This window comes from Canis aureus, chromosome 15 (genome assembly GCF_053574225.1).
Source record: "Canis aureus isolate CA01 chromosome 15, VMU_Caureus_v.1.0, whole genome shotgun sequence".
NCBI classification, from domain to species: domain Eukaryota; kingdom Metazoa; phylum Chordata; class Mammalia; order Carnivora; family Canidae; genus Canis; species Canis aureus.
In genome coordinates this window covers 33,011,472-33,027,132 of record NC_135625.1, presented here as the reverse complement: position 1 = coordinate 33,027,132, position 15,661 = coordinate 33,011,472, and the positions used below count along the sequence as shown (strand labels likewise).

General features: G+C 36.7%; 1 protein-coding gene across 2 annotated transcripts in view; it reads left to right on the top strand.

Moving 5' to 3' along the window:
- Positions 1-15,661, top strand: part of GTF2E2 (general transcription factor IIE subunit 2) — a 77,145-nt gene that overhangs the window by 39,157 nt on the left and 22,327 nt on the right. For both annotated transcript variants that reach the window (XR_013352884.1, XM_077849051.1), the window contains exons 4-6: positions 5,945-6,052; positions 7,625-7,807; positions 13,638-13,731. Coding sequence is in view for 1 of the 2 variants with exons in the window: in XM_077849051.1 (XP_077705177.1) it covers positions 5,945-6,052; positions 7,625-7,807; positions 13,638-13,731 (385 nt within the window). In the remaining variant the exon portion in view is untranslated. The remainder of the gene's footprint in view (positions 1-5,944; positions 6,053-7,624; positions 7,808-13,637; positions 13,732-15,661) is intronic.

Below are 15,661 nucleotides of genomic sequence, written 5' to 3'. Positions count from 1 at the left end.
TTCTCAATACTTTTCAATTTCTTATGCTGTGCATTTTACTCACTATCTTTTGACATTTGACATTATTAGGTTCCTGCCAGCTGTGATTTCCCTCCACTCAGCCCCCTCTTTTCTGGATAATAAGTTCTATCAATAACTTGCTTCCTGGGCTTTTTTACTGAATGTGACTTTTTTTTTTTTTTTTTTTAAAACAAAAGCTTACTCTGGATTGACATTCCAATAGCTATTTAAAATACTGTATGTACGTTGATTGTGTCCAGTGCCTGTGATTTATATTTAAGAGTCTTTTCAGTTTTGCTGGAACCATTTTATGTTGTTTGCCACAGACAGTGTACAGTGGAATAGGACATCTTGGATAACCAGCCCATATAAAATTGGTGAGTAGCTTTCATTGTAATGGTAGGCTTCTTTTTTTTTTTTTTTTTTCTTCTAAATTTCTTGTTGCACTGGTATAGTGAAATGGCTCAGACTGTTACAGCGTTTTGTTTTTTAAAATATTTTATTTTTGAGTAATCTCTGTACCCGACATGGTGCTGAAAATTACAATCCCGTGATCAAGTCACATGCTCTACTGACTGAGCCAGCCAGGCACCCCTAGTTTTTTTATTAAGTTTTTAATTCCAGTGTAAACATACAGTGTTATATTAGCTTCAGGTATACAGTATAGTGATTTAACAAGGGATTACAGGTTTTTGTTTTTGTTTTTACTAACCTTATTAGAATTGTTTGTGGGTCTAGGCTTAGAATCGTTTTCTGTCACTAATCTCATCCTAAATCATTGCACTGCATTGTCAGACATGTGTATGCAACAAATGTTAACAAATTATAAAACCCTGGGGAATTACTCAATAGAATATTGCAAAAAACACAAACACTTCACATTGTATTTTACTTTTTTTGCTACGTGATCTGTATTTTACAACATTTACAACAGAGCAGCCTGGGGCAGTTGAGTCCTGGTGTGTAAAAATTCCTTGTTTAGATTGAATGTTTCCCTCAGATTTCCTTTTTTGCCAGAAGAGCTTCTTTATTCCCTAAGTCAGTTGGCGGCATGGTATAATGGAAGATTGGGGGAGATAATTCGGAAGAGAATTGCTGACATTGTCAGCCTACTATGCTTCCATTGTGCAATATAGAGCTTACCAGTTATTGATGGCTTCTCTATTTCATCGAAAACTAGTAATGGACTTAGCCAAATGAACGTAGTCCTACTTACTACATGGTGCCAAGACTTCTAATGAAAACGTTAGCGTGGCAGCTTGGTAGTTGCCTGTTACTGGGAGCATTCAGGTTACAGGGTATATGCACTTGAAAAATTGAAGTTTGTTTTTAGAGTCATAATTTCTTATAATGCCCCTAGTGACCTCTTATGGAACCCTAGGGTTCTGTGGAAAACTGGTCGAGAGACCCTGTGATAAGAAGGTATCTATGAAAATGAGGCTACTTAGGGTAAAATGGTGAATGTTTTTCTCTTGAGATCAGAAAAAGACAATGATATTGTCACACCAATTCTGTGTTACACTGGAAGTTCCACCTAGTGCAGTAAAGCGAGAAAGAAGTAACATAAAAATTGTAGAGGAAGAAGTAAAACTATAGATGACATGATTAAGTACGTAGGAAAGCCAGGAAAATCTGCAAACTATTAGAATTAAGGTGTATTGAGTAAAGTTGCTAAAAATAAGGCCAATATAAAAAAAAAAAAACAGTTTTTGTAGACTTAAAAAATTAGAGAATGAAATAACATATGAAGTGCCATATACAAAAATCATCCAATGACCAGGAAGAAAATTAACAAAGATGTGTAATTTGTTTTTCACTGAAGACTGGGTAAAGTCTTTAGCTTTAGAGTATTATGTATTCTCTCTGGCATCCTCCATTTTTTTTTTTTTTTTTAGTCTTCCTGATTCTTTTTATTTTTAAAGATTTTATTTATTCATGAGAGACACAGAGAGGCAGAGACATAGGCAGAAGAAAAAGCAGGCACCCTGCGGGAGCCCAATGTGGGACTCCATCCTGGGAACCCCGGATCACACCCTGGGCCAAAGGCAGGCTCTAAACCACTGAGCCACTCAGGCATCCCAAATCTTCCTGATCTAAGAGCAAGAAATAAGGAAGTAATTTCAAGTTTCTCAGGTTTATCTCTTTTTCTTTCTTTCTTTCTTTTTTTTTTTTACTCATTTTGTTTATAAGAGCTTTTCACTTGACAATTTGACAGCTGTATTTTTGGCTTCTCTGTTTACATAGTTCAGTGAAAATGATGAAGCTTTCATACGTTGAGTATTGTTTTTGAGCTTGTCCTGATTCTAAAAATCCCACTTTTAAAATTAAAAACTAATAAAGACAGAGCTAGTGCTTTTTTATTTTTCTTGAGCTGTATTCTTTTTGCTTTTATTTCCTGATAAATTGACCTTTTGATAATCTTATATTTAACCTAATGAGGGAAAAGTTGTGTTTTTTTTTTGTTTGTTTGTTTTGTTTTTTTAAGGAGAGGGATGGAGGGGAGGGGCAGAGGGGAAACAGAGAGATTGAGTGAGGCATGAGTCTTTTACTAGCAGGCTTCAGGCCCAGTGTGGAGCAGGACTTGGGGCTTAATCGCACAATCCTGAGATCATGCATGACCTGAGTGGAAACCAAGAGTTGGATGTTCAGGGCAGCCCCCGTGGCTCAGCGGTTTAGCGCTGCCTGCAGCCCAGGGCCTGATCCTGGAGACTCGGGATCGAGTCCCACACCCAATGCAGAGCCCAACATGGAGCCCAATGCCAGGCTTGATCCTACAACACGAAGATCATGACCTAAGCCAAAATCAAGAGCTCGACACTTAATCGACTTGGCCACCTGGGCACCCCAGAAAAGTTTTTAACAAGAAAACTAAGACCTATATGTTAGATTTGATAATCAGTGATAATGAAGGATACAATAAGTATTTTGAAGACTTGATTTGGCTGTCCCTAGACAAGTAAAACTAAACTCCTTTTTTCCTTCAGTTTAGGTTGTGCCCTTCTCAGGTCTATATATCTAAAATTTGCATAAATATATTGTGTATTTCCAAAATGAGCAGAATACCAGACAGAGGGAGCACAAGTGGGGTGGAGGGGCAGAAGGAAAGGGATAAGCTGCCTCCTCGATCAGTGTGGATCCCAGAACCTTGAGATCATGACCTGAGCCAAAGTCAGATGTTTAACTGACTGAGCCACCCAGATGCCCCATGGCTCTAATTTTTTTAAAATCCATCTCACAAATTAGCAGTTTGGTGAGGTAAATTTCCATTTGTCCTTATGCCAGTCAGCTCATGCAAATGTATCAAAAGGTTTTATAATTTTTAATTTTTTTAATGAATTGATTTTAAACTTACAGGAGGGGTTTACTTGGAAGACTTTTAAGAATAAAAGATTATTTCTGAATTTCCTTTTTTTTTTTTTTTTAGAGAAAGCACAAGAAGTGGGGGGGGAGAATCTTAAGCAGATATCAGGAGTCAGATGCTTTTTTTTTTTTTTTTTTTTTTTTTTTTAAAGATTTTATTCATTCATGAGAGACATGGAGAGAGAGGCAGAGACACAGGCAGAGGGAGAAGCAGGTTCCTTGTGGGGAACCCAATGCGGGACTTGATCCCAGAATCACTAACCAGGATGAAGACAGATGCTCAACCACTGAGCTACCCAGGCATCCCAAGAGTCCGATGCTTAACCCACTGAGCCAACCAGGCTCCTCTCTAAATTTTTTAACATAGAAGTGAGAGTTTTTATTGTATTTTAAAACTTAAAATATTTTCAAAATACTCTTTTCATAGCATAAACTTTTTTAAAAAAAATTTGTAACTGACACTTAATATTCTAGTTTGACTTTGTTTTTTTGTTTTTTTTTTTTTTTAATTTTTATTTATTTATGATAGTCACAGAGAGAGAGAGAGGCAGAGACACAGGCAGAGGGAGAAGCAGGCTCCATGCACCGGGAGCCCGACGTGGGACTCGATCCCGGGTCTCCAGGATCGCGCCCTGGGCCAAAGGCAGGCGCCAAACCGCTGCGCCACCCAGGGATCCCTCTAGTTTGACTTTGAAGGAATAGTTTTCTTTTAGAGATTTATTTTATTTGAGAGAGTGAGCACTTGTGAGTAGGGGGCAGAGGGAGAGAATCCTCAAGCAAACTCCATGCTAATTGAAGAGCCTGACTTGGGGCTTGATCTCTTGAGTTCATGACCTTGAGCTGAAACCAAATAAAAATATATATTCATATATTGTTTCTCCATAAGGAATCACTAGAAACAGAAAAAAGAGATTGTAGGAAACAGGGCAGGGGAGAAAATAAGTAGAATTAGATGTGAGAACAAGACTTCTTCATTTTTATATATCTTCTATTGTTTTTATACCTAGAGATACAGTACACTTACTCTAAACTCCATGCCTCTATTTCTATTTGTAAATTTGTAAATTTGTTTTGATTTCACATATGAGATTCTGTCTGACTTGTACTTAGGGTAATTCCTTCAAGGTCTGACCATGTTGTTATAAATGGCAGAAGGTTCCGTGTGTTTGTGTGTGTACACCACATCTGTCCATCTATCTATGGATGGACACTTGGGTTGCTTCCCTGTCTTAGCTGTTATAAATAATGCTGCAGTAAATATAAGGTGCATGTATCCTTTTGAATTAACATTTTTGTTTTCTTTGGGTAAGTATAATTCCTGGCAGTGGAATTACTGGATTATATGGTATTGCTAACTTTTTGAGGAACCTCCATGTTGTTTTCACAGTGGCTGCACATCTGCATATGTTTTTTAACTCAATACTTTGTCCTGGACATCTTTCCCTATTAGCACGTAGAGAACATTTGCATTTTATTTTTTTAAGACAATATTTATTTTGGAGAGCGAGAGTGCATGCGCACTGGCACAAGTGGGATGAGGGTGGGAGGGAGAGAATCTTCAAGCAGACTTCCTGCTGAGGGCAGAGCCCGATTTGAGTGAGGTTCAATCCCACAAGATTATGACCTGAGCTGAAACCAAGAGTTGAATACTCAACTGACTGAGCCACCCAGGCGCCCCTGCATTTTCTTTTTAAACATCTGTATAGTATTGTAGTGGTGCTATAGTTTATTAATTAGTCCTCTGTTGATGACCATGGGTCATTTCTAATGTTTTCTTTTTGCAACCAGGGCTGCTGTGACTGTGTCACTAATTGTGAGTTGTGTGGGCATATCTATCTGTAAGGTACATTCCTAGAAATGGATTGCTGGGCCAAAGGGTTAAATGCATTCTTATTGGCAAATTGTGTTCCCTAGGAGTTGTATTAATTTGCGTTTTTACCAGCAGTGTGTTGGGAGGGCGTGTTTCCTTATAACTGACAGAGTCATCAAACATGGATTTTGCCAGTGTAATAGGTTTGAAATATTTTGGTGGAAATTGAGTATCTTTTCATATGTTTATTTCCATTCATTTTCTGTGATTTTTTTTTTTTTTTAAGATTTATTTATCTTAGAGAAAAAGAGAGGGCTGGGGGTGGGGGCAGAGGAAGAGAGTCCTAAACAGTCTCCACACTGAGCACAGAGCCCAATGCGGGGCTCAGTCACCACCCTGAGATCATGACCTGAGTTGAAACCAAGAGTTGGACACTTAACTGAGTCACCCAGTGCCTCTTCCTTTTCTGTGATTTATGTATGTTCTGGTCCGTGGGTCATTTTCCTGTTAGGGTTTTGGGACTTTTAAAATATTAGGAGGATTAGCTCTTTGTGATACAAGTTGAGAATATTTTCTCTCAGTTTATCATTTGATTTTAAAGAGCTACAAGTTTGAACCTGGTTCTGATTTTATAGTCCCATTTTCTTCATCACTATAATTGTATTGTCTCAAATAATACATGTTCTACATTCCTGAAAGATTCATTTACTTCTATTACTTAATGCATCTAGCAGTTTAAAACTGTCTCCTAATAACAGTTTCTTCTCTCAATAGACACGGCATCAGCGAGGAGATACACACCCTCTCACTTTAGAAGAAATTTTGGATGAAACACAACATTTAGATATAGGACTCAAGCAGAAACAGTGGCTAATGACTGAGGTAAGAATAGGCTTAAAATGGAGTTAAAAAAATTAGTTGGTTACCATGAAATATTTATTACAACTAAGGTTTTTAATATACTGAAATCTGATAATTATTTTTACTTATTCTTAAAAGAATTGGTATAGGGTCTTTGTTTTTTAAACATACACATTTTTTAAGGTGGTTTGATTTGATTTTCTTAAAAATTTATGTATTTATCTAAAATGTCAAAGACCTTTAGCATAGAATTATAAAGAAGTCAGTCATTGTACTGGTTCCATTTAAGTTTTTACAGATAATTGATATTTTTTTAATTGCTAAATTTAGAATTATATTGTTTTTATATATGTTTTAGAACATTTGAATTATGAGGTAGTGTAGGGCTAGGGAAATATTTGTTATGTTCTGACTACTATTATGAGTTGATAGTGATGTTACTCTGACAGATTACTAGGAAAACTCATCCTTACATTGTGTATGTACACACATCATTGGAAAAAAAGAAACCCCACAATAATCACTGGCCCTACTAATTTGGAAATAGCATTTTTAAAAATTCACACATTTCAGTCTTTTCTTTTTCAGTATGAAATGAAAATTAGGATTACTTTCTGTGACCCATGTTGTATTCTAAAGATCAAATGTAAAATTCCTAAAGTATAATTCAGTAATTTTACTGAGCAAAGTATTGTTCTTAATTTTTATAATATAAAATCAATGGCTAATCAGTAACATTATAGCTTGTTGTGGTTGTGATATACAAATAGTTGTAATCCACATTTGAATTCAGTTGCTTTACCTAATCTTGAAATTTCATAGGCTACCAATAATTAGTTAAAAATTATTTTTATTACTATTCTGTTCTCCCTCCTTTCTTCTATGTTTCTTTTCTTTCTCCTTTTCAGGGTCAGGCTGGCAGCTGCAGAAGAAAATAAATAGGGTAGCTCTTCCTTGAAGAGCTTTCCTTCTGGTAGTAGCTGTACAGCAGAACTGACTAGGAATATAATTATATTCAATAATTCCTGCATTCCTACTCAGTTTCATTCTCAAGCTGCCATTATAGGTAAATTTCTTGTATGCACTAGTCTGGTGCTTTTCCGTTCCTTCCACACCTGTAATTGCCATCTGATACCAGGTGGGGCAGACTGTTGGTATATTCATCCCAGGGTGATGTTTACACATAATGTCAATATATAATAAACTGTACTTTGAGGGTGGGATAGGCAGTACCCAGTTCACTTTGTCTATTAATGTTAATTGGCATTTATTGATTCTTTATCTTCTTTTATCTTCCAAAAAATATGGGTACAGTTTCTTCACATCAGTTGTGATGAAATGGTTTTTCTCCTTTAAAGAATTAATGTAATAATAAAAAGTATCATCATAAAAAGTGAGTAACATGCTGCTCTCTGCCTATTGGTTTTTGGATCCTGGATGTCCAGTATTTTAGATCTGCTAGTTGATATTCATAATATACTTTTTAATTTACAATTGTATTGGGTATCGGTATTTTTTAAATAGTAGAATTTAAGAATGTGTATATGAGGTTTCTCCTTTTATTAATATATCCAAATTGTGTCACTGTTACAGGCATTAGTCAATAATCCCAAAATTGAAGTAATAGACGGGAAGTATGCCTTCAAGCCCAAATACAACTTGAAAGATAAGAAAGCCCTACTTAGGCTGTTAGATAAACATGACCAGCGAGGCTTAGGAGGAATTCTTTTAGAAGACATAGAGGAAGGACTGCCCAATTCCCAGAAAGCTGTCAAGGTAACTTCTCTTTTCTTTCTAAGCCTTAGTATAATTTGAATTAATAATGTCTTGTTTTAAAAGAAACAGCAAGTGTTTTTAAATTTTTTTTTAAAGCTTCCATTATAGGGAATCCCTGGGTGGCTCAGCGGTTTAGTACCTGCCTTTGGCCCAGGGCGTGATCCTTGGAGTCCTAGGATCGAGTCCCACATCGGGCTCCCTGCATAGAGTCTGTTTCTCCCTCTGCCTGTGTCTCTGCCTCTCTGTCTCTGAGTCTCTCATGAATAAATAAATAAAATCTAAAAAAAAAAAAAAAAAGCTTCCATTATATATATTTGGGGTTGCGGTGAGCCAGCTGAAGATTTGATATTTGGGTTCTGTGCTACAGAGCAGGATAGAGCATACACATTTTTGTATAACTTTGACAGCTCCTTTTTGTATCGTTTTTGAGTATGATTGTGTTTTCAGAATATTTCTGGTAAGTTTTCCTCAAAGACATTAGTCTTTTTCTCAGAAATTACGTTTGTATAGAGGAACTGCTTCAGCAATGCTTGCGGACACTGCTAACCTGAGGAACCAGAGGTATTAGACACAAAACCATTGACTAATAACCTGGCTGTTTTGAATTCCTAAAAGGCTATCTAGTGAAAGCCATAGATTACATTTCCAGTTTAAATTTGGAGCTCACTTGGAAAGACTGCTCATCTCTGTTCCCTACAGTTGCTAATGATTGATTGCTAATCATTGATAGTTCATTTGTTTTGCTACCTATGGAGTAAAACTTGCCCCTTTCCTATACTTCTTGATAATGAAGTTATACTTGTTATCCTACAGGTCATTGAGGCTCTGTTTATTTTTTTCAAGGTGTTTTTGTTTTGTTGTAATCTGTTGTCAGGTTCATGGATTTTTTTTCCTTTACATCTAATTTGTTGTGAATTCCTGTTGGTGAGTTTCTTATTTTAGGGATGGTGTTTTTCAGTTCTAGGTTTTTCATTCTTTTTTTATGGTTTCTGTTCCTTTGCTGAGTTTTTGTTTTTTTGTTTTTATTCATTATAAGCCTGTTTTCCGGTATACTCTTAGTATAATTTCTTGCAACTGCTTTAAAAATCTTCCTTTTCTAATTCGGTGGTTCAATAATTCAAAAGATTGTTCATTGTTAGTATATAGAAATGCAACTGATTTTTGTGTGTTGACTTTGTATCCTGCTACTTTGATGAATTCTTTTATTCAAACAGTTCTTCTGTTTTTTAAACATATAACGTTAGGGACGCCTGGGTAGCTTAGCAGTTGGGCATCTGCCTTTGGCTCAGGACGTGGTCCCATGGTCCCAGGATCGATTCCCACATCGGGCTTCTGCATGGAGTCTGCTTCTCCCTCTGCCTGTGTCTCTGCCTCTCTTTGTGTGTGTCTCATGAATGAATAAATAAAATAAATAAGAATAAACACATAACATATTTTAGGTGTATAACCTAATGGTTCAATATTTGTATACATTGTGAAAATGATCACCACAGTAAGTCTGATTAACACCTGTCACCATACATAGCACCAAATTTTTTTAGTGATGAGAACTTTTAAGATTTATTCTTTCAATAGCATTTAAATCTGCAATGTAATATTATTAACATGTGGTTACCATGCTGAACCTTACATTTCTATGACTTATAACTTGATAGTATGTACTTTTTGACTACTTAATGCATTTTCCCTATCCCACACCTGTTGTGCTGGCAACCTCCAAGGCTTTGTTTTTTCTTTTTTTTTAGATTCCACATAAAGATGAAATAATACAAATACAGTATTAGTCTTTCTCCATGTCACTTATTTCACTTAGCATAATGCCCTCAAGATCCATCCATTTTATTACAGAGGCAAGATTTCACTCTTTTATAGCTAGATAATATTCCTTTTTTTTTTTTATTTATGATAGTCACAGAGAGAGAGAGAGAGGCAGAGACACAGGCAGAGGGAGAAGCAGACTCCATGCACCGGGAGCCCGATGTGGGATTCGATCCCGGGTCTCCAGGATCGCGCCCTGGGCCAAAGGCAGGCGCTAAACCGCTGCGCCACCCAGGGATCCCTATAGCTAGATAATATTCCATTTGTGTATGTATATCATATTTTTTATCCAATTATCCATCAGTGGACACTTAGGTTGTTTTTGTTTCTTGGCAATTGTGAATAATGCTGCTGTATACAAGGGGATGTTTATATCTTTTTAAGTTAGTGTTTTTGCTTTCTTTGGATAAGTACCAGAACTGGATTATTGGAGCATATGGTGGTTCTATTTTTGATATTTTGAGGGGCCTCTGTATTGTTTTCCACAGTGGTTTACCAGTTTACATTCCCAGCAATAGTACTTGAGAGTTCCCTTTTCTCCACATTTTATCCAATAGTCCTATCCTAGCTTTTTAATAATGGCTGTTCTGACAGGTGTGAGATGATATCTCATTGTGATTTTTGCATTTCCCTGACTGTAATGTTGAGTATATTGGTGGCCATCTGTAGGTCTTCTTGGGAAACATGTCTGTTGAGATCCTCTACCAATTTTTAAATTAGATTGTTTTTTATTATTAAGTTCCATGAGTTCTTTATATATTTGGGATATTAACCGCTAATCAGATATTTGAGTTGTTTTTCTTTTTGTTATTCCAACTGGGTGATTTCCACTATCCTGTTCTGATCCATTCTTCTGTATCATCTGCTCTGTAATTAATTCCCTGTATTGTATTTTTCCTGTCAATTGTATTCTTTAGCTCTGATTCTTCAGGTCTCTTTTTAAATTTCCTCTTTGTTGAAGTTCTGTGTTCCCCTATTATTCTTCTGAATTTGGCGAGCATTTCATTGAATTTATAATCTGGTAGATTGCTTATCTCTATTTTGTTTAGGGTTTTTTGTTTTTGTTGTTTTTAGGTTTTGTTTTGTTCCTCTGAAATCTATTCCTGTGTCCCCTTACTTTGCCTAGCTGCGTTTCTATATATTAGATCAATTGCATGTCCTTGTTTTGAAGGAGTGGCTTTATGCAAAAGGTGTCCTGTGGGGCTCAGCTGTACAATCCCGAGGCAGGTACCCTGGGGGTATCCCCTTTGTGAGTTGTATATATGTACTCTTCTTTTGTGTCTGGGCTACAATTGGGGTGAACTTGTTGATGTGCAGGACTGTCCTTTGTGAGGCCTAGTGGCAGCTGCTAGTGGTTTACTGGTGAATAGAGCTGGCCTCTGACCTATCTGGCTGAGAGACCTGCCTGCAAATAGCTGCAGGCACTCTCTACTGTGCATGGCTGGAATCCCCAGAGTACGGGCCATTTGAGAGTGGATTGCTGGTGCTATTGGAAGCTGCCTACTGGGTGGTGGGTAGATGTGTTGTGGAAGGGCTCCAATGCATGCAGAGGCTGCTTGGAACTTCTTTCTTTAGATTGCAGAGTTTAATCTTTTTATATTTTAATTACTTCAAGGGGATGTCATTTTGCTATTAGTTTTCTATATGCCTTCTTGCATTTTTGTTCTTTTATTGCATTATTTTTTCTTTTTAAAGATTTTATTTGAGAGAGAGCAAGAAAGCACAAGCAGGGGGAGTGGCAGAGGGAGAGAGAGAAGCAGGCTACCCTCTTAGCAGGGAACCCCATATGGGGCTTGATCCCAGGACTCTGGGGTCACGACCAGAGCTGAAGGCAGGCAGTCAACCAACTGAGCCACCCAGGTGCCCTTCATTACTGTTATGTTTTGTGTTTATTTATTTTTGTGGGGGAGAGAGAATCTTAAGCAGGCTCCACACTCAATGTGGAGCCTGATGTGGGACTCTATCTCATGACCCCAAGATCTTGGCCTGAGCAGAAATCAAGAGTCCGATGCTTAACTGACTGAGCCACCCAGGTGCCCCTTGGTGGTTTTTAAATACTGAAATGTTGAAGTTCTTTTCTCTTTTCCTTCATGTATATTCTATAGCTATTTTCCTTGTGGTTACTATGGGGATTATATTTAACCTCTTAAAGTTATAACATTTTTATTGGTTTGTATTTATATTAGCCTAACTTCAGTAGCATATTAAAGGTTTACTGCTTTACAGCTGCATTCCCACCCTTTTTTTTTGTTGTAAGTCATAAAATTACATTTTCACACATTGCTTGAAAACATAAACTAATAATTCTTTTATTATTTATTTATTTAAAGATGTATTTATTTATTTAAAGATGTATTTATTTATTTATTCATAGACACAGAGAGAGAGAGGCAGAGACACAGGCGGAGGGAGAAGCAGGCTCCATGCAAGGAGCCGGATGTGGGACTCGATCCCAGGTCTCCAGGATCACACCCTAGGCTGCAGGTGGCGCCAAACTGCTGTGCCACCGGGGCTGCCCCCTAATAATTCTTTTAAATCTATTCACTTTAGCAAAGTGAAATGGTAAAGGCTCTTATCACACAGTATTCTATGGCGACTTCCTTCCTGTTGAATAACTTAATGAAAATACCTCAATTTTTTCCATTCTTAGAAATAGGTCATTAAGTCAGTGATTTTTTTTTTTTTTTAAGATTTTATTTATTCATGAAAGACACACAGAGAGAGGGAGAGACACAGGGAGAAGCAGGCTCCATGTAGGGAGCCTGATGTGGGACTTGATCCGGGACTCCAGGATCTCGCCCTGGGCCAAAGGCAGGTGCTAAACTGCTGAGCCACCCAGGGATCCCAAGTCATTGATTCTTAAGCTTGAGATTGTTTCATCTGAGCTATTATCTAAAGACTCATAGTTTTAGACTTTATTCCTGTGATGCATTTCACCATTAGAGTCTAGAGTGAGTGCTACTATCTGACTTTTTGCTTTTTTTTTTTTTTTTTTAAGAATTTATGTATTTATTCGTGAGAGACAGAGACATAGGCGGGAGAAGCAGGCTCCATGCGGAACTCCAGGATCATGTCCTGGGCCGAAGGCAGGTGCTCAACCGCTGAGCCACCCAGGCATCCCAGGCTTTTTGCATTCTTGTTTTCATTTATTAATAATAGTGAAGTATCCTTTGTCAGTTTTCTTGTCATTGCTCTGAGAAGCAGGAAATAAAAAAATTTAGAATTGTCTACTGTATATAATGAAAGCTAAAAGACAACAAAGATCACTCTGTGGTCTTTTATGTCTTCTTGAAAGATGATACAACAGTTTGGGCAATGCAGTAAGAAAATTGAAAGGTGGCTTTTCACTGTTGCGTCACACTTCTAGGTGATTTAATCATTCTCTCATTTTTAAAAAAAATACTATTTTAGGGCAGCCCCGGTGGCACAGCGGTTTAGTGCCGCCTGCGGCTCAGGGTGTGATCCTGGGAACCTGGGGTCGATTCCCACATCGGGCTCCTTGCAGGGAGCCTGCTTCTCCCTCTGCCTGTGTCTCTGCCTCTCTTTCTCTCTGTGTGTCTCTCATGAATAAATAAATAAAATCTTAAAAAAATATATTATTTTAGTTTTATTTTAAAGCATAATGGAAATAATTGATGGATAACGATAAATAAGTGGCACAGTATTTTAAGGTAGAGGAAAAGAACACTAAGATCACACAATTTTTCTTAGATTTTTAGACACCAGTGCACTCAAATCATAATTGCAACATAGATTGGGTTTTGTTTTTCAAAAATAAGTAATTTTTTTTTGTACTTTGGAAGATGTCTAAGATTTAGTCTTGAAATATCAATCCATAAAAGTAGTAAGACTGCTCATGAAAGAAACTCAAGAATTAAAATTGGGTGCAGTAGACCCTAACAGTATACTGAAGGTTAAAAGAAGTGGGAGTCCTTTGTTGTTTAACAAAAAATCTTTTGGGGTGATGTAATTTTGGAATTGACTGAAAAAAATTTTTTTTTTATCATTTAAGGCTTTAGGGGACCAGATAATATTTGTAAATCGTCCTGATAAGAAGAAAATTCTTTTCTTCAATGATAAGAGCTGTCAGTTTTCCGTGGATGAAGGTGAGCCTTTCTGTTATTTTTCAAGTATGTTACAAATATAGGATGACACAATTTATAATCCAATTATAACTTAAATTTTATAGTAGTGCTCATTAGCTTTATCATCTCTTAGAGCGTAGCTAATAATCTTAGCACTAACAGTGTTTCTCAATGCAATTTGAAATACATAATTTGAAAGATTTTAGGTTAATTGTAATCGTATAGTAGGGTATGATATCTTATGCTTATAGCTCAGCTGTACTAGTTTATTTCTAATATTCTACAAGTATTACATCATATCTTGATGTGAAAGCTTGATACAGGATGGGAAAAAAACCTTTTTCTTGATGACTGATATTCTCAAGTAATTTTTGAGTCTTTTGATTATCAGATTGGATAGGGAAAATGACTTTTTTCTGACTCTTGTCGAGTCAGATGCTAATAAGCTTCTGAGGAGTCTTGTACTAAATTAGTGTGATGCCTGTATTTTGGATTTTAGTTAAAAAGTATTTCAGGGGCACCTGGATGACTCAGTTGATGAATGTCTGACTCTTGATTTTGGTTCAGGTCATGATTTCAGTTCCTCCTCTTATGCCCCTCTCTTCCCCCTTGTGTGCAGGCCCTCTGTCGCTCTCTTTCTTTCAAATCTTTAAAAAATATTTCATCAGTATTTGTCAGATAAAATAGTAAACAAGAGTTTAGTCTTGGGAAATCTCTAGCATACAAGTAGAAATTCTCAATTAGAAAAATGTGATATTGTACTGTAAATCTGTAGTAATTTTAAACTGAAAGGCAAGAAAATAATTAAATGCCATATTAATTATAAAATTTGAAAAGTAGTACAAACTCATACCAAAAATTTCTAACAGTATAGAATTACATAAAGTAAAAAAGTGACACTAGATTGCAAATAGTGAAACTAATTGCTATAACTGGTAGTGCTAGTGACTCTTGTTTATTGTATCGAATAAAAGAGATTCTATTGCAGAAATAATGTATTAAAAATGCACATAGAATTCTTGTCCCTTTAGTAGCCCATACATGTCTTGATTATGACTTTGTAATTTGTACAATAGCTCTGAGATTTTTTTTTTTTTTCAATTTTTTTATTTATTTATGATAGTCACAGAGAGAGAGAGAGAGGCAGAGACACAGGCCAAGGGAGAAGCAGGCTCCATGCACCGGGAGCCCGATGTGGGATTCGATCCCGGGTCTCCAGGATCGCGCCCTGGGCCAAAGGCAGGCGCCAAACCGCTGCGCCACCCAGGGATCCCTTTTTTTTTTTTAATATGTTATCTGGCTGTAGATATTTGGGCTTGTGGTGCTTGTAGATAGGAGTTCAGTCAACCTGAAGTTACTTTAGATGACCATGATTTGTTTTAGGAAATAGAATGTTGTGTTTTGGTGGAAAATTGTGCTTGAGAGTACTTTGCGTGTAGTTGGTTCTCAGTAAATGTTTGTTACTTTAGAAAATTTTTTTTCAAAGTATTCTAGTTATTCTGTATTGTACTATGTAATAAGGTAAGCTTTTTGTATGTAAATTAGGTAGAAGTGAACTTCTTTAAAAATTTAAGTTTGGGCAGCCCAGGTGGCTCAGCGGTTTAGCGCTGCCTTCAGCCCAGGGCATGATCCTGGAGACCCAGGATCGAGTCCCACATCAGGCTCCCTGCATGGAGCCTGCTTCTCCCTTTGCCTGTGTCTCTGCCTCTTTCTCTCTGTGTGTCTCTTGTGAATAAGTAAATAAAATCTTTAAAAAAATTTTTGAAAGTTTAAAAAAAGTTAATTCCTTTATTCTTTGACATAGTTAATCCATTTGAAAAAAAATGTAGTTTTAAAGAACATTGAGTATCACCTATTCAGGTGGGAAGATCTTACAGTGAAAAGTGTATATATTTTTTCCTTTCACTAATTTGAGTCCCATTTGTGGCAGTACTTAACTGGTTTAATTTTT